Source organism: Pogona vitticeps, chromosome 5 (assembly GCF_051106095.1).
Source record: "Pogona vitticeps strain Pit_001003342236 chromosome 5, PviZW2.1, whole genome shotgun sequence".
Lineage (NCBI taxonomy): Eukaryota > Metazoa > Chordata > Lepidosauria > Squamata > Agamidae > Pogona > Pogona vitticeps.
This window is the reverse complement of record NC_135787.1, coordinates 70,115,555-70,140,476: the sequence shown is the minus strand read 5'-3', so window position 1 is coordinate 70,140,476 and position 24,922 is coordinate 70,115,555. Positions and strand designations below refer to the sequence as shown.

Genomic DNA, 24,922 nt, shown 5'->3' with positions numbered 1-24,922 from the left:
GTAATGAAATTCAGTAAGTTGTTAATTCTAATATATTACTTCTTTGCTTAGACACTCTAATTTTATTTTATTTATTTATTTTTGGACTTATATACCGCCCCATAGCGCTACAAGCACTCTCCGGGCGGTTTACAATTTAATTATACAGGCTACACATTGCCCCCCCAGCAAGCTGGGTACTCATTTTACCGACCTCGGAAGGATAGAAGGCTGAGTCAACCTTGAGCCGGCTACCTGGGATTTGAACCCCAGGTCGTGAGCACAGTTTTAGCTGCAGTACAGCGTTTTAACCACTGCACCACGAGGCTCTTTTTTTTTCCACACAAACATGCATATATGTATTATACAAATTCTAAAAATGTATGGGGAGTGTTTTCCTTGAATGTTTCCTTTTTTTCTCACAAATGTTCACATCTCTAAAGATGGCTGGTGGATCCTTTACAGAATAATAAAATATGTGGTCTCACTTGTTTTCCCTTTTTTAGAACCAAGTGACCAAAGATTAAACAGGCATTGGTATTTAGAAGTTGATAGTATCTAGTGAGGGGATTCCCTTACAGTTATGTGCCCTAGTAATCAGATTAGCAAATTACTGCCATGTTGACTTTCCAGTTTGGAAGATACAGAGGTGACAGGAACTTATATCTTTCACTACTTAAAGGAGTTCTGCTTCTGTATGTGAGCATCTTTGTCCAGTTTTACTTTGTCCAGTCTCACCTCCACTCTGTATAACAGATGTGTTTGCCATCTTTCATACCTTGTCTGAGAGTAGTTTATTTATACTGAAATGAATTGTTTGCCTTTATTTTTGTTGAGATGGTTACAGTGAAATCTCTTATCATTATGCAATATAAATAAAGTTGGCTTTATTTATATAACTACTAAAAATATGGAGTTAGTAACACAAACTGCCAGGAAAGGGGCTCAATCACCTAAACCAGGCCTGTGTATTAGTTATATTAACATGTGACTGCTAACCAAAGTGAGATTCCATCTCATACTTTTTGGCTTTTAGCTCACCTCCTAACCTAAATCCTGAAAAGATACCTGTGTATATATCAAGGGCTTCAGCAGTGAAGTGAGTATAGGTGGACTGAGCAACAGAAAAAACAATCTGCTGGATATTTCAGTTGTACTTAGTTCTTCCTGATAAATGGAAGCAGAATTTTCTAAAAAGTTCTTGGTGAAGATATTCAAAGATTTGGTGCTACCATCAACAACTGGCCACTGAGTGGATTTCTTCAATTGATACAAGTGAAATTTCCAGCAGATTGATGTAGTATTTACCTAGGCCCTGGAAGAGGTCTCTTGTTCCATGTGCGTCAGTTATGGCTTTCTCCAAGATACTGTAAGTTAAAAGGAATCTAAGCAGGCCAGTACACTCTACATCTGGTTTTATTTTCCAACCAAGCATGCTTAGTCTTTGTTAGGTATTTTTGTGTTATGAGGGTTGCTCCCCTTTAGTGATTTTTTTTAATATTACGTACTTCTGCATCTCTGTGGAATCATCATTGACCCTGTTTTGTCTCCAGTTCTCTTAACACCTCATCATTTGAGTTTGAAGTTAGAGAGAATGATTGTATTCTTCAGGTAAAGTAGGGAGAAACATATGGATAGAGGCATTCCTGTGCATATAGTAGCTCTTCAGCTTTCAGGGCTTTAAACAGTATTTGAATTGGACTGAAAACTGATTGGAAGCTAGTGCAACTAGGGAGTGCTGCTGGTGCTTTTGACTGAAGAGACAATTCCCTAGAAAAACAAAGATGGGCAGCAAGTTGTGGAACATACTCTTTGTGTGAGTATGCCATCTCACATTTTTGGTTGTTAGCTCACCCTCCCCCAAAATCCTGAAGATACCTGTGTATGAATCAAGGAGCTTTGGCAATGAAGTGGGTATTGGTAGAACCTGCAAGAGAAAAAACTGTTTGTTGAATGCTTCTATTGTACTTAGTTCTCCCCAAGTGACAGAATCAATGAAGATATCCCTGCAGTTTTGTTTGTAGATGATGACAGATTGTACAGGGGCCTAAAAGTGAGGAAACATCAGAAATTTAACAGATGAAGTAAGAAGAGTATGTAGGCTTCACAGTTATTAAAGCATTAATACCATGGATTGTTTTTATCTCTCGAGATTTGAATGTTAATAATAAATTCTGTTAATAATTCTGAAGTTTTAAAAATGACTCTTTCCATTCTTTGTATAACCCGAACAAATATAGACAGCTTTGAAACATAGGCTGGAGTTCACTTATGTACTTTTGCTGGATCCCACTGTTTCTGCTACTCTGAATGTGATTTTTCCCAGTGCAACAGAAACATGCTCTGGCGGCCAGGAAATCCTCTGCAGCAAGCTTCTTGGCACCATGTAGGGTGGCAGCAGGACAGGGAAGGAAGGATTTTTTCCTTTTTTTCATTGGCACTGGATGCCAGCATTAACTGTTCAGGCCTTAGCAAAAACTGTTGTCAATTTGCTATGTATTTTTCAAGCAGACACTTAAGGACGTTTCAACTAGGATACTTCACATATGTATTATGCATTCATCAGTTGTAACAGAACTTTCTTAAGTAAGCATGTACAGTGTAAAAAGGGGCAAACATTTTCATTCTGATATTGTGGACACTTTCTTGTACAGAACAGTATAGATCTCTGGCAAATACTGTTTTCTACTTTGATGTGTTTATTTTTTACAGCCTTGGACATGAAAAATATATTAATTTTGTATTCATAGGTTTGGGCTGAGCAACAAATTTGAAGCAGAGTTTCCTTCATCGTTAACAGGAAAAGTAAGTACCTATGTGGGAAAATTTGATTAGAAGCAATGACAAAGATTATAATTCAGTTAGCTTCGTGTTTTCGGAGCGGCATTGTTGAGAGCTTCTGTGATGCAGTGGATAGAGTGTTGCACTAGGACTCAGGAGACCTGCGCTCATATCCTCATTTGGCCATGGAAACTCGGGTCAAGAGTGGTAATGGTAAGCCACTTCTTGAATGTCTCAGATAATTCAAATTCTGTATTAGGGTTGCCATAAGTTGAAAGCAACTTGACAGCACATAACAGCAAAAATATTAATTCAAATCAGCATGGAAGTTGATGTGTGACTGAACCTTATGGTTGCTTTTTACAGGTTGCACCTGAGGAATTTAAAGCCAGCATTAGCAGAGTGAATAGCTGTCTTAAGAAGAACCTTCCAGTTAATGTCCGATGGCTTCTTTGTGGCTGCCTTTGCTGCTGCTGTACTTTAGGTTGTAGTATGTGGCCAGTGATATGCCTCAGTAAAAGAGTAAGTAAGACTATACTTAACATCTTATGCTATACGATCTTTCAGATTCACTACTAGTTTCTTCTGTATATTGCTCTGTTTTGAAAAGCAGCTTTCAAAAACTTATGAATGCCGGTAATACTTTTTTAAAATACAATACTGGCATTGTATTTATATTTCCAATGAGGAAATTGCCAGCTGTGGAGGAAGAGATAGAGTGAAATCTGTATATAAAGATTCCTCAAAAGGGCATCCCAAAGGTGCCACAAAGTTATTTTTTAATGTATAGTAGCTTATGTGTTTTGAGTCCTGAAGTTCTTTCTGAGGGAACAACAAAAACTAAAGGCCTCTTTTTCAGTTGTGTAAAGTCAATATTGCTCAGGTTATTAGTGTCTATAATATGTTTCATACTGTGTAAAAGTATATAAATATACTTCATAAAATTGCAATGCTTAAGGTAATGTTTTCAAACACTGGTGTATACTAGTATTTATTTTAAATACATGTTTCTAATGGGATTCACTGTGCTTCCTTATGCATTCTTTCCTGGTATATTTTAGTATTCAGTTTAAATTAATGTATCTATATATTGTCAATTATGAATTCATCTGGAAGGTTTACTTATTTGGTTTACTTATTGAGAGTACATAAAAGGGTAACATATCTCTGTAGAAAATTCAGTTCTTGAAGTAATATTAAAAGTTTCATAAATTTTATACTAATGCTCTGTGTAAATGTTACAGTGCTGATTCATTATTTACTTACCAAATTATCAACAGTGTTCTTTGTAGCAAGATTTTGAATTAATACAAATTTAAACTTAGGGTGATATGGGGTGATTTGAGAGCTTTTAAACCATTTTTCTTCTTTATTTTAAAGCATATATTTAAAGGCTAAAGCTTTGCCAAAATGCTAAGAACTGTGGCTGACAGAAGCAACTATCTTCCCCCCCCCCTTTCTTAAAAATAGTACTATGTGATCATGTAGGAGCATTACTGAAGACATTTTCAGTTTCAAAAGTGCATGTCAGGAGCTGAGGTGTGCTTCCTAGCCTGGGGAGGAGACTTCTGCCTTTATATTTTTTTAAAAAAAGAAGAACATTCTTTGGAAGCCCTTGTGGCTGCTACGTTACCATACCTTTACTAAGAATCTCCCCCAGTGCAAAATAGATATACACACATACCGCATGCCACTCAGGTGAAGCACAGAAAGTACAAATTAACTCTGTTTGAATTATTAAAAAGGTTCAAAGCTTGTTTGATTTAAGCTATGCCTCACTATACATATGAGAATTACAGATGTGCTGGACTTTACTTACAAATCAGCTCTTCTTGAGTTTCAGAGGCAAGATTGTTTAGCACAATAAGATTGTCCTGTAATGTCCACCAGAGGCTTGTTTAATTATTTATCTTAGTTGCAAAGGTACAATTCTCATTATCACTTGTGTGGAAAACCCTTTAATGTATAACTAGCTACCATTTGTCAGACTTGTGCCTTCTATAAAATTTTGACCTTAAGTTCGTGTTTCATACATTTTCCTCATGATGAAACATGACACTTAGGCTTCATACAACATTTCCTCATATTTGAATCCAGCACCTAGTTCTGGCCCTTAATTTTCAATGAAAAGTCTCCTCCAAAAGTGTAGTTTTGGGCTCCATTTAATACTTCATTGCAAGCCTCGCTTAAAGAAAAATGCATAATGGACATAAGTCTTAAATTGGTATCAATGAGCTGTATCTTAAACCTAGATCATTCCTTCATATCCTGTTGTAGTTGTCCAACTCTCTTAATCAAACATTAAATGCTGTGTCACAGAAACTAACTTACAGGAACAGAATTCCCCCACCTTATAATTTAAAGCATTAGAATGAGGGTTTTTTCTCATCATGTGTTTTCTACACAATTATTTCTCATATCGGAAAAAAAGTTGCATATAGATTGTAAAATGTATTTATGTGTTATATGTTTAAAGAACTGCATGTGAGGCAGGTTTACAGCACTAGCATGTGTGGTGAACTGTTTAACATTTGAAGTTGTTCTGAAGATATTTTCCTTGAACTGAATTGACTTCCAGTGACATAAGTCGTCTATGTGGATATTAAGTCTTTTGACAGTGCTGTGAGGTCTGTGCTGTCCTGATGCGCTTGCAGGTATTTGCAGTTTGTGTAATTTATGCCCACATTGAGCCTGAGATTGGGTTGTGCTGCATTTCAAAATTCAATTCTGTATAGTAAATGAAAGAGGATTTTCATAACAAGTCTTTGTTTGCTGAATGCAAATATTTATAGCAATTTGAAAAATAACTTCAATGTTGAATGTAAATTTTTTTAATTTAGTCCCTACACATTCAATTAAACAACATTTGAGTTGTGTGTTCTACTTCAGTATTTCTTTACGCTTGCTTAGCTTTTTTAAAAAAAAGTATAATTAGAAAGAAAATTCTGCAGTCCTGTGCAGCTTGGTTTGAAATTAGTTCCACTGAACTCAGCAAAGTTGTTTCCCATCATAGTTTACTTCCTAACATAAGATAAAGCTGAATTTGCAGCACATTTCTCACAGTATTTTATTTATTGGCATTATGCCTTGCCATTTGTTCAAGATAGCTTATATAAATAATCACATTAAGTTTCTTAATAAGATTTTTTTTTCATATTCCAGTTTATTTTTGTTTAAATATTAGTTTGAAGGAAGAAATAGCTATTATTGTTACCTTTTTATATCTTCCTAGTACACTCTTTTCCACTTACCTTGTGTTTTGTTGTTATTGGCAAGTATGCTGCTAGGTCTTCTGTTTTCCATTGCTAAAGAATCAGCAAAGTTGATATCCTAATTTTACACTTGGATCAAGAGTTCATTTTGAGTTCTGAGTATCTTTACCTAGTCCTTACTGAAAATCATTGAACTGTGAAGAGCACTGATTAATTAAGTGCACATGCAAGTTATTTCCCCCCCACCTATAAAGTAGGAGAAGGAAAGTTCTAGTATGGACTTGTATGATACCCTTTAATTTATCTTTTCCCCACACTGAGAGGTACTTCCATTTAAACTTTAATTCATCGTTTGAGTCGTCAGTTGAGGCAACTTTAAATGTTGCAATCTATATGTGTAAGTCTAATTTATGAGAATAAGAGGCGTATGTGAATTTTATATACTGTGATCATTGGGGCTCAGGTTTCATTAAACTGAAATAAAAGAGTAAAAAGCATGTCTGTGTTTGTGTGCTTTGCGTGTCTGCTTAATAATAAACTACTTTTTTAAAGCTGGCTAATATTTACTTAAAAATCTGTGCTCTACCCATATTCATACTTAAAACCTACCTTCAATAAGAGTAACAGTAATGATGTGTTAAATTTCTTTCTATAAAAAGTTTAGGAGATTCCTTCAGAATGTTCTATTAAGTCTTCTGTATTCAGTTTCCTATTTAGAGTGTAAAGCGTATTAATTGTACTAGTATTTGGGAAGCCGATTTCTTTTCCATCTTTTCACCTTCCCTTCTGTACAGGCAATGAAATTTAAATTGTACAGCAGTATTAATCTATTATTTAAAAGGTTCTGGCAAGGAAGATTACAAGGTAGCTTCACATTTTTGAATCAGTTTTGCCATTGGTTTAGCAGCGGGTGGGCAGGCAGATGCCTGCTCGAAGTAGAACCTATTGCCATTTTTCACCATTGATAGAGTAGCCTTTCAGAGTCAATGAGCTCTGTCAATGTGAGCTTGTCAAGGCTACAACTTCATAGACCTGAGAGGCGGTTTGAGAGGTCAGCCCTTTTCAGGTTTGCTGTGATGCAAATGAGCTTTAATGCTTAAACAACTATTGGAATTTTTATGTCTGCTCCTTGTTCTTTTTTCTTCACAAAGTCATTGACGAGACATTCAGTGCTTTTTAAATTGGAAGTTGCATTGTGCTAAAGACCTAGTACAGATTTACGGAGGGCTGAAAGCAGTTAGATCATGTTCTTTTCATGGTGCGATTAGAATCAAATCGATTTCCCTACAGCCTTCAGCATTCAGATGGCAATTTTAACAAAGCTCAGGGGGCTAGACAAGGGACAAAACGACTGAACTGAATGTTAATTACACTCTGCAGCCTTATTTTCTTTTGATTTGGAGCTGACTGGCAACTAAATTAACAAAAGTGTGACCATAACTGCTGCCCTATTTTCATTTAAAAGGAGAGCAGACTCTAAAAGGCTATCTTTACAAAGAAACAAGTGAGGTCTGCCGATCATTGTTAGAGGGCAGGCACTGTTTTTAAGAAAATAGAATAAAAAGTATTAGCCAAAAGGAACAGAACTTTAAAAATACAATGCAGTAATGCAGTTGTTGCTATTAAAAGTGTCTCAAAGTTCTTGGGAATCCCTTTGATTTTAAAACTAGTAATCGGTTTAATAACATATAATTATTCAAGCTTAATAGAATTTATTCTTTCAAGTAGCCACAGTTTAGGTTTATGGTCCTGTAATCGTTTCTTCTCTTGTAACTCTTGGAACTAAGGAGAAATCCTTGGTACTGTATATCCTTTTCCTTTGGCACTCTAGTAAGTAGATTGGAATTAAAGTATTTTTTATAATTGTGACTGATGTACCAGCATGCAGTTTGTAGCATTGCTTGTTTAGCTGTAGTTGAAGTGCAAGATGCTTCCCTCCCCCTTCTCCCTCCCCCAGCTTCTTCTTGCCTTGTAAGGAAGTTGCAGCTGTACGAAGTTGAATTTGCCACAGGGCTCAGTGATCCATGCCTTTGCACCTGCAACATTGGTCTCATCTCAACACCTGGTGTTGTGATTTATTCCCTTATTCATAAAGACTAGTAAATCCTATTTTACTGCTGAGCAGTGGATGATATGGCAGTCAAGTGACATGAATAGCAGCATGTATTTCTTGCATGTTAATGTAACTGAATCAGAATACTGATTGTGTCTTCAGAGTGGCAGGTTTAGTGCCAGCAGATTTAAATATCCACATTCAAACTAGAGAATTTTTATTCAGGGAACCTTACCAACATAGGGATTTAATATATTCTGCAGAATATCTGCATAAACTGGTACATAAATTTATGTCTCAGCCATAGATTTAGGTCTTCAACCTATGAAAACAGCAGCACAGCACTTGGTATACATCATAGTTATAATATGGGTTGTGTTTTGGATATGGAATCTGCCCCATGTTTGGGTCCGCAACTCATTTTTTCAGGTTACTTAAATTTGGAATGATTTTGCCTCAACAACTTCAGTGGGTCTACCTTGGTTCATTGAGGGGTGTTATTGACAAAAACAGCTGAATGTACTTGAAAAACCTACACATGTGCATACATACACATATATTTGTTTCCTATTTAAATATGTGTTAATGTTGCTTTATGTTAACATTAACATATTTTTATTAAAACTAATCTTTGTCCTACAAAATTAATAGTGCAGCTGGACCACCTGATACTCAGTCTCTGTCCTTTACCTTTTCTGTCCTTCCCCCATCTTTTGCACACAAAGGCAGCTGCAAAACAAAGTTTTTTTCTAAAACTACTCAAGAGTAAATTCTTTCTCATTTGTCTTCCAGACACGAAGATCGATTGAGAAGTTATTAGAATGGGAAAACAATAGGTTATACCACAAGGTGAGTGCCGCAGGGAGCAGCTTCGTACTGCTGGGGCCTGAATTGCACAGTATGGAAACAGATGCTTTTGTTGAACGCAAAATATGAAAGGTGGACAAATGGGCTCGTCTCTGTGCCAGCGATAAAATACAGCTCATTTTTCTTTCTCTTTTTTCTCCCTGTTGTCTAGCTGTGCTTGCATTGGAGGCTAAGCAAAAGGAAATGTGAATCGAATAACATGATGGAATATGTAAGTTAAAGGGCTGTTTTGTGCGTTTCTCTATTAAATGATCATTTATTTTGCTTCTGATCTTATTCTTTCCATGATTATTAATCAGCAAAGGTGTCAGGAACTTAATCGCCTGAGTGGCAAGGATTTTCTACGGTTCACAGATGTATGGTTTCATGTGTAGGGCTGATTTATAAAGTTATGAATGACCTGAAAACAAGGCTTCACTGTGTCCTGGAAAAATAATAAATTAATTGCCAAGATAAAATAGGTTGAACGTGTGTTGATCGAGTGTGAAATTTTCAGATGCTGTATAAAAAAGAAACTGCAACTTTGGTTACGCAGTGAGTTAGATGTGGGCTGTTTTATATAATGCTAATCAAGTCTCAGTGTATGGAAAGAGACCTTTCAACTAAACTGCTGGAGCTTAGGAAACCTTTACATGTTGTAGATTTTAACTGCCCCCATACCTCTGCGGTCTTGAAAGTAACTTGAGCTTTATTAGCCTCAGTGTAATGTTTTAAAAACTTTAATAGTAAGAAAGGAGGGGAAATGTGTACAGATTTTTGCTCCTATTCTGTATTTCAAAGTTTGTACAGAATATGAAGTTTGCATATTGTTAGGAGTCTTTCCAGGATGTTACTGTCTTTCTTAACTTCCCTCCCTGATTGCACCCGTTTCAGCAATCAAATTTTACGATCCTATTTTATTTTACTTTTAAAATTGAGGGGGTAGTCTTGGGAATGTATCTGAATATTTATCTGTTTTAAAACAAATGCACCATTGTAAAATATTCCAAGTATCATAAAATGTACAAGTAGTGGTTAACAAATTAGGACTAATCCTCATCCCCACAAGTATCTATCTGTAGCTATTTTAATATATCCATGCCCTTTAATTATGTGTCTCCTCCATTGTTTAACACAATACGTGCATTATCAGCTATGTGTTAGAGAACTGATTTAAAACAGTGCTTAGTTACAAATTATCTTAAAATCATCTTTTATGCTAGCACTGGAGAAAAAGGAAATACTAAGACCAATATCTACCATAAAACATAAAAGGCATACTAAAATGCTTTCCTCCTCCCAAATATCTCTATTCTTTTTTAAATCTATTGTACTTAGCATGTTAATTTATGGTCCTCTATTATAGTGAACATCTTAATTTATAATCAGAGACATGATAATGTTGTAATAATAAGAAGCAGGAAAAGAAACTTGACACAATTTTTTTGATTGGCTTATACAAAGAATTAAATTCTGGATTTAAATTATGAAATGCTTCAGGCATTTTAAAACCCAGTTACATGTAAAGGACATGCTCTTCAACATACTTACATGGAGACTCATTCAAATTAAAATTATCTTTTCCATCAAGGAGTTCAGGTTCAAATTAAAATTATCATTTTCCATCAAGGAGTTCAGGTGAAAATAAGTTGAGATAGTAGTCTTCAAGCCTAATATAATAATGTAAAGTTTTACAATTTCTGTTTAAATTCAACATCCTATTTAGTAGGTGTTTATTATTACATGCTTAGTGAATATGTGAGCTAACTTGGTATTGGACCGTAACATTTGTGTGTTTACATGTTTTGCACGTTCGGCTACACACTTTGCATATTTAGCTGATAGTAGTCCCATTGTTCTACAACCAAAAGTCACTTTCTCATAACAGAAATTTTTGTCACAAGAAGCTCTTTCCAATTATAAAAGATGGCATTTGGATCCAATATATTGGGCAAAATCCAGTTACAAGTCCTGATTGGAGTAGACACAGTCTATCAGTAATACTTTAGTGCTGATATAACAAGTCTACTTTATTTTCTACCATAATTCACACAAACATTTGGATTTTTAGCTAGATGTCTTTCTGCATTGATGCATTGAATTTGATTTGAACTCTGTTTTGATGCAGTGGCCAAAATCTCTTGCATAGCTATATAGATTGCCCAAGTGTGCAACTGATAATATCTAAGTTGGTTTCTTAATTTAGGGCAATTTCCCTCCGAAAAGTTAAGCTATTTGTGCTACATTAGTGTATCTAGGCAAAATTATTTAGGTTGTTATGTATTTGATCACTGCTTGACATATTTGTAGTTCTGCAATTTATTCTGAGATATGTAACAATATATGTGTAGCCTCAGAACTAGCAAAGTATTAACCTTTGGCAATGTTACAAAGTATAAATGGTTTAATCAGGCAAGAGATTTACAGGAACTCTCTCCTATTATAAAAGTACGGTATATATCCCACATTGGCTGAAACTCAGTAGTAAGTCACAACCAGAGTAGTCTCATTGAATCAGTGTGGATCTGGTTAGTAAACTCTTTTGTAAGTTCCACTGTCTACTTTAGTTGTGATTCAGTACTGAATTTCAGCTAATGTCTTTTAATTTCAAGCATTAGGAGATGGGGTAAACTTGTGAGGTGGAATAGACCGGGATAGTTACTATGCTAAACCTACTGATCCTATCTTGGAAGCTAAATGACCAGGCCTGGCTAGTGCTTGTGTGAGAGACCACAATGGTCTGATTTCCAGGTTAGGGAAGAATCCTGCATAAAATCTTGCAGAACTTTTATTAATTGGAGTTGATAGGATAGGTCTATAAAGCCACTATAAGGCAGCTTCCTCTGTTCCTAAATGGAATAAACTCTTCATTTTGCCTTCTTAGGAAGACAGTTTTCTTGCCTTGCTAAACATCAGTTTTAATTGATGTCACAACCATATTTAAGTAGTGTGTAAAGTTTTACCCATACAATAATTTAGAAGGAAAACCGTCTGTATGTGAGAGATGCATTTATAATATAATTCCTCTCCCACTATTCTCACAAGCTTCTTTTTAAAAGAGTAGAAAACTGAGTAAGTTGTATTTGGGACTCTTTTACCACTTTTTGTACTTGTCACCTTCCTGCATTACTAAGCTTAAACTCAGAACAACGTGCTGTGTTTATGTCAGAAACATTTTACAATAATACTCTACATAATGCTGCCCCCATATAGCACTTATTTGCTACAGTGCATGGGCTGGGGTGCTAATTTTGTGGTGTGTATACTGTATGTACAGTATATGTATATCATGTAGTCAGAGGGAGAAATCAGAGGATTCTGTTCCAGTTTGTAATGAGAACAAAAATTAAGCCTGGGCCTTTCCACCATAATTCTGTTACCAGAAAGTGGTTATCATGGAGTCTTCTGCCCCATAAAAATGAATGTGATCGAGCCACTCAGATGATGACCAGAGGAGAGAATCAAGCTCTGTTTCTATTTTTGTTATTGTACTTGGAGGATGCATGTTCCTCTCGTGTAGATACCACATTGCTGCAAATACCGTAGCAGCAGCTGCCATTACAAAATCTTGCCCTGCCACTTTCTCGATTAAACTCCACCTCCATTGGAAATGATAGCCCACCCAAGAGGTGAACAAATTTCTGTTCTTGTTACTGTAGTGGAAACAGTCCTCGGCTTTCTCTCTGCCTAGCTGATACACATGTATCTGTATACATATTTATACTAAATGTTTGCAACTGTTGATGAGACCATCAAGGGTGAAATGGAGAATATCTTACCCAATAAGGCAAAGTATAAAACTGTTCCATTTAACACTGATTCAGTTAGTCCTCCATTTCCTTGCAATGTATCCTAAGCATTAAATGGGGTATTAGTGTACTATGAAAATAGCAACCCATCAATGCAGGAGGAAAAAGCAGGGTGGGCCTAGGGATGAAAATAGTCTTAAAGTGTTGAAATTTAATATTTGGTTTAATTATAACTTGAGTTCTAACAGACTTGATGTTGAGTTGCTCTTCATTATACAACATTTTCTTTTAAGAGTTGAGGGCCAGCATGTGGCTTACAGACTATATATACTGTACCTCTTCCTGTCTTGTTCTCCAAAGCCTCAGGGGCTTGTCTTAGTATGTGTGTGTAGAGGGGCCCTTTCTGACCCTGCAACCAGAAGTGATCTTCTGATCACTTTGGGCTTGGGCAGAAGCACAGACCACTACATTGTCCCCAAGTATGCCAAAGCTGCCTGCTCTGCTTTTGGAGATAGATGGTTGTTACCTTTTTGGAAGGAACAGTCCTCCCTTTAGATAAACGGAAATGTTTCCACAAGCTGGGAGAATAGAGGGCAGCAGCAAGGTGACGATGGAGGACAGAGTTGGATATGCCACGTGACCCACACTTTGCCATCCAACGTATCCTCTTGCTCTTGAGTGCAGTGAGGGATAGTGTCCTGCTACCAGTGATGAAGTAAGATTGAACTACTGATCTGGTCAGCTTCGGTACCTAGATTGGTAGGGAAGTGAGGCATCTTTTTGTTCAGCTTGCTTAGGCTCAAAGCAAGGAAAGACACATCTGGGTACTTATAAGCCCTCAAATATTCATAGAATGCTTGTTTGGGATCCAGCCACAGTTACTTTTTACCTTGGATTTTAGGGAGATTGCTGAGTTTTTGAAAAGTTGTCATTGCTATCAGTAATTGACCAAATGTCTATTTTCTTTTCTCTCGTTTGCACAGGTCATTCTTATAGAATTTTTACCAAAGACACCCATTTTTCGACCAGATTAGCATTTGTTTTCCTTAGAGACTTCCCGAGTATGTTGTCTTTTTCCAATGGTGCCTTGCTTGGTGCTCTCCTGGTGGTGATACAGCATTGGTTCTACAGAATATTGTGGTGTTCTTCATTCATATGTTTTCCTTCTCTCTTTTTTGGTAACGGCATGTTCAAAGTGCATTTTGTCAAATGTTGCAGATGTCATTTCAGGCAAATGATAATGCAATTTAAGTTATTACCTGTCTCCTGTTGTTGATCAGTTCTGATTTTCTAGGGTCATGTCATATATATCTATATCTATTTCTTTAGATGTATTGATATATATGTAGAAGTACATATATCAATGTGTGCTTTGTACACATACAGAAACACACACACAGATATGTAGCTATAAACATACAACCAAAACTGGCTATAAGTAAGAAGGTATTTTAAATCCCCACAGTTTGCATCTGTACATTATAAAATTTGGAAGTCACTTGCATCTTCTCTGAATCTCTGCCTATTTTCCCAGTGGCATATTTGTATATATTGGTCTTTTTTGCCCCTTTGCCTCCATTGTAATGCAAGTAATAAGCCACCTGTGGGAATAACAGGTAGCATTTTGCGATCCCTTCCTTGAAACCCAAATATTGGTTATCTTTTACACATTTTCCTGTTTTATAAAGAAAACCTGTCTGATTTGAAGATGTTCTTCCCCACCAAACTTGAAATTGGATTGGTATTATTCCACTGGTAGAGTCAGTGGTACACCTGCATGTTTCCAATGGTTAATATTGCTCAGGATCATAAAAATCCCTAGTATTTCTCTGAGGGCTGGTTCACATATAACAATGCTCAGTTACATGACTAAGAGAGTGACTGGGGTGGGATGAGATGTAACATGATCCCACAACCCTCTCCTAGTCTCTTAACCATGGTAGGGGGCAAAAATAGACCAATATTTGTACCAACTCCATTGGTGTGCAAGTGTGCAAGAATGACTGAGAGTGCATATGCGTGTGAGTGTCCATGTGTATTGTGGCTGATGAAATGTAACAGCTTTACTGTTTTTGTTTACCAGATCTAATAGTACACAAGATGCAGAATTGTCATAAATATGTTTGTTAAATAAATGCTTCATTAGTTTAAGTTTTTAAGTGTTACAGTGGTTGGCTCCAGTCCATATAAAATTAGGTGTTCTTAAGTCCCAGTAAAATCAATGGTCCAAGTTAGTTGTGTCCCTTTAATTTCAGTGGGACTTGGGTACAAATAACTTTCTCATTTCTCATTTTTATTTTCCTTTGGTGTGGAGCATTTGTATGTAAAACATGAATAAATTATACCCAGGGCTATGGATATGTTAATATCTTGGGGTTTTTTTACATCTGTGTATCAGATGTATAAATCAAACATTGGTCATTTAACTTAATAGCTTACTGAATGTTTTGGATAAATACTTATTGCATCCCAGCTTCCATTTATTTTCTTTTTAATGTTTACATAGCTAGGTTTCAGTTTCTTGTTTTTACTGTTTGCACAAGAAAGCATTTTTAAAATATGGATATATAATAATATACTTAGGCCAGGCCAGTTCATAGTTTCTTGGCTGTGCATATCTTCATGTATTATGTTCTATGCTTAGTTAATACAGGTATTTCTGAACCTTGTTTTCTGAATTTTAATGTACATGAACTGTAACATATGTTAAGGGCCTGTTCTTCATGTAGCAGAGCAATAATGTGAATAGCCAACACATGCAACCTGCTTAATTGTATTAATGAAAAGTTCACCCCAATGCAAGAATACCATTTTTTTTCTTCTTTTAAATGCAAGTTTCACTTTACTGTCATTATTATACAGTTAAATTTATTGCATATTTGCCAATATTTATTATTCCTAGTGAATCTTTACTAGAATGTTACACATGCTTTGCAATGGACCTGAGTTTCTAGAAATGACCATTTATCTAACTTCTCTTTGCATATCACAACATAAAGTTTTTCCCTAACTTTACATTTAACTATCAAACTTGAGTATAACTAGCCAAAGGTGGGCATTTTTCTAAGCCCCATTGAATTCAGTGGGAGAGAATTATATGCATCATTAGTTTTGTTGTCCAAAGCCTATATTCCATTTTGGTCAGTTTTGGATGTTGAAAAGTATGTTGACTCAAATTCAGTTGGCACAGCTGCATCCTCATAAATAGCAGTGATGTCATCAGCCCATAATGTTACCTTTTAATTTAATTGAAAGCTTCCTGTCCCCCACCCCGAGTTCTGAGGCTCCCAAAGGATCCCTTTTGATCTGGGAAAACCCTGAGGAGTCTTGCGTTGTGAAGAAAGCCTGTAATATGAAAGTCACACTGGATTGTTGTTGCTGGTGATCCAGAGGCAAATTTCTGTTGTTAAAGCCCCCACCCCAATCCCAAGGCTCCTGAAATCTTCCCTGGATCTAAAGTGATTTTTGAGGAGCCTTGGGACTTGAGGGGTGGTGGTGGTAAAGGAAACTTTTGATTCAGTTGAATTGTATTAAAAAGTTATGGGCTGAATATGTCATTGCCATTTACACCCACATAGTTGTGTCAACTGGATTTCAGGAATTTTGTTCATTAAGAACTGAAAAATAACTTCTGTCCATAGTCTGGTTTTCTTTGAATAAGGAAAGTATAAATTATTTTGCCCCTTACCTATGAATATTCATCTGTAATGTATTTTAAAACATTGGCCTGTTTGAAGTACATAGTTGTAATAAAAATGGGGGCCACAATCCAACACAGTGTGTTTATGTATATTGATTATATTGATTCTAGTGAGCTTATTTGTGCCTAATCCTGTGCTGAAATGTGGCCTTGACTGATTATGATGATAAACAAAATGAAAAAAAAAAACATCCCTCATCAATATTGTTTCACTAACAAGAATTCTTATAGCCAGAGCCAATCTGGCTCCTAGATTTCTGGGGCTTTTTTTAAAATTCACTTTTATGACAATATATCTTCCCATGTATGTCCTTCTCATGTATCGGATTTTCATGTGAGTTGAAACAAATAGGTATTCCTTTGCATTTGTAAAAATTCTGTCTACATTTTGGAACTCCTGTGTGTTTAAATTACTGCAAAAGAGACTGAATTCTGGAATTGGTAGCATCTCAGAATTCTGAATTTTGAAGTCAGTTAATACCTCAGAATTCTCTGACATTTTGTTCTATGTCACAAAGTTTTTTGCTTAGGATAAACATCACATTGGTTATTTTACATCTTGATTGCAGTAGGATTGATAATCAAAATTATCCAAATGTGTGTATAAGCAGAGGTCAGACTAAATAGTGGCTGAAATCCTGTTCTGTAACTTACACCACGTAAGGCTGATGACATCATCAGTCACAGTAATTTTTCAGAAATAAAACATTTCTATTTTGTCCCCCAAAGATCCTGAGACTCTTGTGGAATGCTATGGGAAGCTTTAGGACAGGCAGCAGGATCTTTAATTACTGAAAATCAATGCTACCAGTAAAGTCATCCTGGCAGCAGTGTTTTTCAGCAATTAAACATTCACTCTTATCTCAAGAGTCCCAAATGGCTTCCAGATAGTGGAAAAAAATCCATAACGGTCTTGGGGACCTTCAGGGAGAAATTGAAAATATTTTATTTCCGAAAAAAATCACTGTGACTTATGATGTTAGCAGCTTTACATGGGGGGCAGTTATTGAACAGGATTTCAGCCTTTAACCAACACAGGTGAGAACTACTTCAATATTATCTGCCAATTTTAGTTAACCTTTCTCTTCAGATAATATGTTGCAGCCTTCCCACCAGTTCCAGCCAGCATAGTTATTCTAATCTGTCTCTCACACCGAGACAGTTCCACAGTGAGGGAGACATCTCTGTTGGGTGGCTTCATAGAATGGATAAGTCATCTGAGTCACCAACAAAAGCAGGGTTAATTCTGTTGGTCAAAATCAGTTCCAAAATCTGTACTGCTGTGATATCTTTATTATGCCAAACTTTAAAAAAAAAAATAAGTGTGCAAGCTTTTGTTAATACAATCTCTTCATCAGGGTAGATTTTCTTCTTCTTCCCATTTACATTTGATGTACTGCCCGATGAACAGCTTGCATACTACATTGTGCCCCTTTGGTTAGCATAGTAAAGATATCACTTCAGTGTGAATTCTGAAGTTCATATTAGTGTTATCCTTCCATGAGCACCATAATTTGTGAGGAGGGCTCTCGTATGAGATTGCAGTTCTTCCTTTGTGAACATAGAAATCACATAGAACTTTATACTGAAAATAAGCTATGCACTTGTAAACGACATATATAATCCACGTTCTTATATTGCTTAGGCAAATAGACTACTGGATAAACACTTGTCAGAGCTGGAATATTTTCTGAACATGCTGCAAATCTAAACATGCTACAAATTAGCTGATAGTAAGGAGTGGTAATTGCAGTCCAATGTCATCTGGAGGAATACACTTTTTCCAACCCTGCTCGAAATCTACAGATCTACATTGACTAGTCCCACAGTTGTTCATTCAATGGTCTTTAAGGCAAAACAAACTGGACATAGCATACCAGATAATTGACAACTTCTGTTTTTGCAGTTTTAGGGAGGGAGAAAAAAATTGATAGATCACACACCTGGCAGGGCACTCTGCATGGCTAATGATTTTTCCCCCTGAACATAAACCTGTTTTATCACACAGGACATGTGTGCTTAATGAGTTTTTTTATAATTTCCAAAAGTTTAAGGCTATAATACTAAACACACTTAACTATGATGTGTGCTTCACTGAACACAATAGAACTGGTTTCAAATTGAGCAAGCATGGAATTGCACTGTAAACTTTTGACAGCAGAAGAAAAAAATTTTCCTGCTCAAATTAAGAATTAACAGAGCTCTTCAAATATACAATGATAGTTGTCTTAAGGTTAAATGAATGTACATTGGTAAGGAGTTCAAATTCTTGCATGCATTTTGATTCTTGAGCATGTCCATCTCTATCTTTATGATTCAGTCCTAAAACGAAAGAAGTACTATTTCTCCATCTGAAACTGAGTGGGTACCTCCTGTAGCATGACATCTCAGAGTTGATAAATTACATTAAAACACATGTACACTTTTAAATTATGCACCTGTCTCGTTTTAAAAAATATATAATAATTACATACAATAATTAATCCTTAAATATCTTCCAAAAATTCTAAAGTGGAAACTTTGTCTAGATTATTTCTATCAGATGAGATAATCAGAATTTAAATCCAGTGCATGATTCCTTGGTTGCTTCAAGGAAATGCCTTACTTTTAGTACAAGGGATAGGACAGCATTTCCTTAATTTGTTTGTGTGCTATATTCACAGCCTTGGTATACTCTCAGCCACCTCTACATACTAATTTCACATTTAGCACACTTCAATTTATAGCTTCATTTTTTTAAAAAAAGAAAAATAACTGGTGATCTGTTTAAACATATTGAACATACTGGCATGGTATCATAAGAACTCCATGTTTAGTTTTCATTTCAAATTTGAATTTGAATTTTTATTTAAATAGGTATATTTTCAGTTACGTTTAAATAAGTTGCCTATACCAATTGAACGTTATGATTGAGAAATGTGATTCCTGGATTGTTCCATAGTTAAGAACCATGTGCTTAACATAATGCATCCATAGGTTTATACTGCACACTACTATGATTGGTGTCTTCACAATAGGATTACTGGGATATAGCCTATGGCAGTTTAGAGTGGGTTTTACAACTGATATACTATGTGGTAGCAAAGCATATGTGTCACTTCAGCCAGTAGAACAGAAATGTTACAGTGATTTTGCAAGCCGCTAATATTTAGCATGGTTTTGGAAGTATGGGAAATTATTGATCATCTTCAGTCCAAACAGTAGTATTTAACACATAGTGATCTAGATGTTACATGTGTAGATCATCATTCTTTTAATAGTTTGTCTATCTTCTACTGCTAACATTTAGTACAACGAACTGTAGGGCCTGAGACTATCAATTAGTAAATTCCTCCACTGACAGCTGCTATTGATGTGAACTGGGACAGGAGACTTTATTTTGTAATAATTCATGCAGTGGCTTGTCAGATGATGAGGCCACTGAACATGAAAATAAGAGAGGCTGCTTTCCATGGGAAGGATGACATATAAAGTGTCTCTGTCACCTTGCAGAAAGTGCTCTTTAAAACATTTGGAAGAAAATGTGTGTTAACCTGCATGATAGACAAGATGAGTGTACAGAATCGGAGCAGAAGAGAATTCCAGTTTTCACAGTGGTTGTTCTTCATGGTTGTTGTGGGTTTCTCGGGCTCTTTGGCCATGTTCTGAAGGTTGTCTCTGTGGCTGGCATCTTCAGAGGACAGCACTCTGTGTCGGCCACAGAGATTGGCGAAACGTTAGGAAGAACAACCTTCAGAACACGTCCAAAGAGCCTGAAAAACCCACAACAACCATTAGATCCCAGCTGTGAAAGCCTTTGTGAATACGTTGTTCTTCATGTTTGCCCTTCTGCTCAGTTCTTTCCCACTCCACAGTTCTGTGTACTACCACTCAATTGACATTAGTTAGTTCTAGTAGGCTATATTGATATCAACTGGATAAAATTATAAACAGTCCTGTCATACTAACACCCCAGTGACAATCTAGTTAATCAGAAGTAAACCTGATAGAACAATGGTCTTCTTTCCTGTGTGGAATTTATCTTTAAGAAAACAAGCATAGATTTGGTTGTTGCATGTTATGCTTAATTTTTGGACTTCAAGGGGATTTGAGCATGAATCTAAACTTTTCCAGGTAGCACCCATTTTCTGTGATAGAGAAAAATATGGGTCAGCATGCAATTCATTTTTTCATCTCAACAGTTGTTTTAAGATAGAAGATTCTGTGTTTTTGTAAGTGTAATCCAAAGAACCATGTAACTAGTTCTGTGTATTTAAGGGGTTTTACAGACAGCGCTACCCCATACTAGATGGCAAGACACATTTGCAAGTAAGGGAAGTTTCAAAAACTGTTATACAGCATGGTGGTCTGCTATTCACATAGAACATTATTTTAAAAAGCACATGTGGGGCACAGCAGAGCCTGGGGCATGCCTGAAATAGATTTTTTGGATCCTGGCCATGGTGTTTAGCCTTTTCATATCCAGCCAATGGGAGCCCTGTGAACTCATGGCCTTTTTCTTTGTCATCATTGTATGTAACCCAGTTGATTCTTCTATATGACTGACATGCAGGGTGCATTGCATTGTATTTGTTAAAATCCTATTAATCTGTTATACCATATCAGAAAGTAGATATGAAATAGTGACATTATTCAGCTTACTAAAATAATTATGCTGCTCTAATTAATGGCTAGATTAGCATTGTGGAAGGGTGAATATCAGTTCTACTTTAAAAAGAAACATTTCTGTTTGCCATTATATATAAACCTAATAAAAAGATTAAGCTATTGACCTTTAATCATCATAAGAACATTTGCTGATGTAACATCCCCCCCGCCTATCAATATATTTTAAAATCAACATATTAAATGGAACATAGTTCAGTTATAGTAATACATGTGGAGGTTGTAAGCAAAGAGGAAGGGGTGTGGAGATTTGTGTTTTTAAGCAAATATGCATGTGTGTACTTAACCACATCTACTATGATTGCTTTAAATTAGTTCACTGAGCCAAACTCCACAACTTTTTCTAAGTGACCATGTTTTCCTGACTTGACCCAGCTTTAGAATGTATTCCACTTGGAAGTCTCTCTAGAAAATTTCCTAAATTGTATGTGTTACAATTCAATAAAATTGTGAAGCTATTTTCTCAAGACTTGTTTTCCTTTCCAAATTAAATGTGGATAAACACAGGTAGATTTTTTATATAAACAATCCTTCTGTATCATGCCAGCAGAATGTGTTCAGTTAACAGTCTGATTTCTTTGGAAAGATAAAATGGGTCCTCTTACACTGTCAGATCACTAGTCCAGTGTTATTTGAATAAGCCTTTTCCAACCCAGTGCCCTCAGATATTATGGACAACTACTGTCAGCCTTAGCTTAGCACAGCATTGGCCAGAGTTGATGGCAAATCTAAAACATCTGGGCTGTTTCAGACAGTTAAAGGCTGATTTACACTGTCTGAAATTCTGCAGGACTTCAGTAAAGTCTTCTCTAGACATACTGAGAGATCCCAGGGGTTGGACTTAGGACCTTTAGCATGCAAAAAGCAAATTTTATGAACTATGATCCTTCTCTGGTTTCACTGTGTTCAACAAAGAACCTGCAATCTTATACTTAGTTTTCTGAGAATAAAATAATAGACAACTACTATGAACCATAGCTTAGCATAGCTGTTAGCCACAGAGCTATCCATCAAGTCAATTCTGGCTTGCAATGATCCACACAGGGTTTTCTAGATAAAAAGGGTTCAGAAATGGTTTACTAGTCCCTCCTTTTCATGATGTGCTGGGGTTGTACAGCTTGCCCAAAGCCACGCAGGTGGCAGAGTATGTAACTGTCCACCACTCAAGCACCAGGTGAGCTCAGTTGGCCCTTCTCCCAGGAGACACATTGGAGATTTGAACTCCCAGATGCTTCAATCTGTTGAGCCAGACTAGTGCTTATAAGACCTGGTGGATCAGTATAGGGTTGACATGACTAGTCATGCATGTGCTGTAAATAGCTTTTAGATTTAAAACATTTTTTAAAAAATCAGGAGAAATATGCTATTGATGTATGTCCTGAAAATACCAATGGGAACCTTCTGGCTTGGTGGGATGGCCTTGAGATGGCTTCCTGTCCTTTGAAGAGAGTTTTCTGTTGTTCTCCACAATATGAGGTTTATGTTCCCTAAAGCTGGAAGGCCTCTGGTGTGACTCTTAGAAAAATTATTTTGGATAGCAGTGTTCTGCAAACATTTATCTACATCTAATGTTAAGAGTTTAGTCTATATTTTGATTCATGGTCGGATTCCTTACTGTAGATAAGCACATAGGTTTTACAATTTTTATCTTACTAGCATGTATAGACAAAATTTACAGTTTAGGTGTTTCATCAAAAGAAAAATCCAATCTACTTACACAGAATTCAGTGAAAGTGATGATGCTTTACCTCCTGTTTAATATGTAAAACACTGCATCTTTGAATGCTTCTCACTTTGTTCAAAGTACTTTTAAACGTTAGGCAGTTTCCTTTATTACAGGAATTTCAATGATGTCTGAAAACCTGGGCCATAGTGTGCGGCACTCCCGTTCCTGCCCAGCACTATACACAAGACCTTGAACAATCTCTTTCTATCTTTGTGCAACACTTTCCCCTTTTAGGAGTCCTTTTAGCTACTTTCTATGAGGGGGAAAAATACTAAGAGCCTCTTTATATGTGTAATTAAAAAAACACCCAGGAGCTACTCTGAAGCATGCAGGGTGTTGTAATTTCAGTTTGCAAAGCGGTATGATACAATGTTTCTGAGCAGAAAAGCCCATGATAGATTTAATGTAGCCAATTGTGCGCTTCTGAAAAAAAAGAGTAACTGTTCAGTGTGAGTTAATTTTGGATTTTTTCAGCATCTCTCTTTTAGGCTTTGTGCCGCATTCTTCCAGACAAATGCGTATTCCATGCGGACCACTGTTCTGCTAAATGCTCTCAGTTCTCCCTTTGCAATCAAGATTATGTTGCTAAGGAGATCTTGCTTTTATTGGGGCCATTGATTTGTGTTAATACGTTTTGAATACCTCTCGGTATTCTTCCGTAGACAAGGCCAAAAGAAAAACTTCCCTGAGTTTTCCAATTTACATGACAAATGGAGCGGTGGTGTAATGAAGCCGATATAAAGTGGTCAGTTGAAAAGCGGCTAAAGAAGAGCACTCAAGTGAGAAATGAAGAAATGTGCCGGGGACAGTCTGCGGCCTGCCTTCGCTCCAGCTGCAGGAACTGGCTTGGGCCAAATGGAGATGCAGTGGGCGCAGAGAGAGAGCACCTCCATCTGCAAAGACCACCCACTTTCTGGAGCCCCAGCTTTCTATGGATTACCTCATTGATTTAATACAGGCAATCACAAAGCACTGGTCAAATTGTGAGCCGAAGACTCTTCCTTCTTGGGAAAGAAGGCTGGGAGGGGAGCATTGGGATTCTAAACTTTCTTCCTCAAAGATTTTTCTGGTACTGAACATCCAGCTTAACATAGGTGAGTTCATTAGGAGATACAAAATGAATATTGTGTGTGGATATGAAGAGACCAGGTTGTGCTGGATGGAGCTCATCTTCCAGAATGGAAAAGCAACTAAATCTCAGGTACTGAGAACACATGTGCATATCAATACAGATACTGGCATACTGGGTAGATGGGCAAATAAAATGTTTGTTCTACCTGTTATCATTGTGTGTTCATTGCTAAGTGGCTTAATACTAGTCAATGGTGATGTTTTTAGTCCTATTTTTTTTTATTTATTTGAAGGTTCTTCAAATGGTGGAGCAACCGATGAGCCTCCTTGCTTGTACTGTAGGGGTGGGTTTGGTACTTCATAGTATTTGTCTTCGCAACTCCTGTAGTCCCTTCCCACTGGCCAGGTTGAGTGCATGGATAGCAGGACATTCTAGATCTAATATTGTTGTTATTATAAGATATAATAAATAAAACCAGGATGTTACAAGATTGTGTGACTGAAACCCTGTTGCTTTTTTATAAAAGGCAAACGGTATATCTTTCAGTGGTTTCCATCTGGCAAGTAATCCCATTGATTCTGGAGCATACACAAAGCCAACAGGTGCACCCACCTCTGAGAATCCCAGAAGAAAATAATCAATTTCCAGTTAGAATGACTATGCTGTTTGCCTTCTGCAATTGTAACAAAGCAACAGGATTTCTGCCAGTATTTAAGTGGTTTACATGTGTAAAACCACACAGTTCTTCATTTTGGACTTTCACCAAAAGTAAAATAGGATAGCTGCAAAGCTTCTTTCCCCACCCAGCTTCTTGAAAACAAAAAACCTTAAATTAAAACAAAAAACCTTAAATTCAGTTGCTGTCACTACCTCCACCTCCCCCACTTCAACGCAGATGAGTCTCAACTTGCCAACAGATGGGAGGGATTCTGTGGTGGGATCTGGCCTTTTCCTTGGATCTAGGAAGTCTGATTTTAAAAAGTAGGGGGAATAACAAAGGTCTCCCAGCCTTTTTTAGTTGGGAGGTTCTCTGTTACTGTGCACCTAGTATCAGGCATTACAGGCTGGATTAGTTCTAAGAAGAACTAAACATATTCACAAAGAAAAAGTGGTGGAACACATTCAACATGGTAATCCAG

General features: G+C 36.6%; 1 protein-coding gene across 1 annotated transcript in view; it reads left to right on the top strand.

Annotated features, from left to right (window-relative positions):
• Positions 1–21,443, top strand: part of CHIC2 (cysteine rich hydrophobic domain 2) — a 42,671-nt gene extending 21,228 nt beyond the window's left edge. The window contains exons 2-6 of the mRNA XM_020792521.3: positions 2,730–2,784; positions 3,127–3,282; positions 8,818–8,874; positions 9,044–9,103; positions 13,604–21,443. Of these exons, the coding sequence (XP_020648180.1) occupies positions 2,730–2,784; positions 3,127–3,282; positions 8,818–8,874; positions 9,044–9,103; positions 13,604–13,654 (379 nt within the window). The 3' untranslated portion in view covers positions 13,655–21,443. The remainder of the gene's footprint in view (positions 1–2,729; positions 2,785–3,126; positions 3,283–8,817; positions 8,875–9,043; positions 9,104–13,603) is intronic.
• Positions 21,444–24,922: the final 3,479 nt, after the last annotated feature.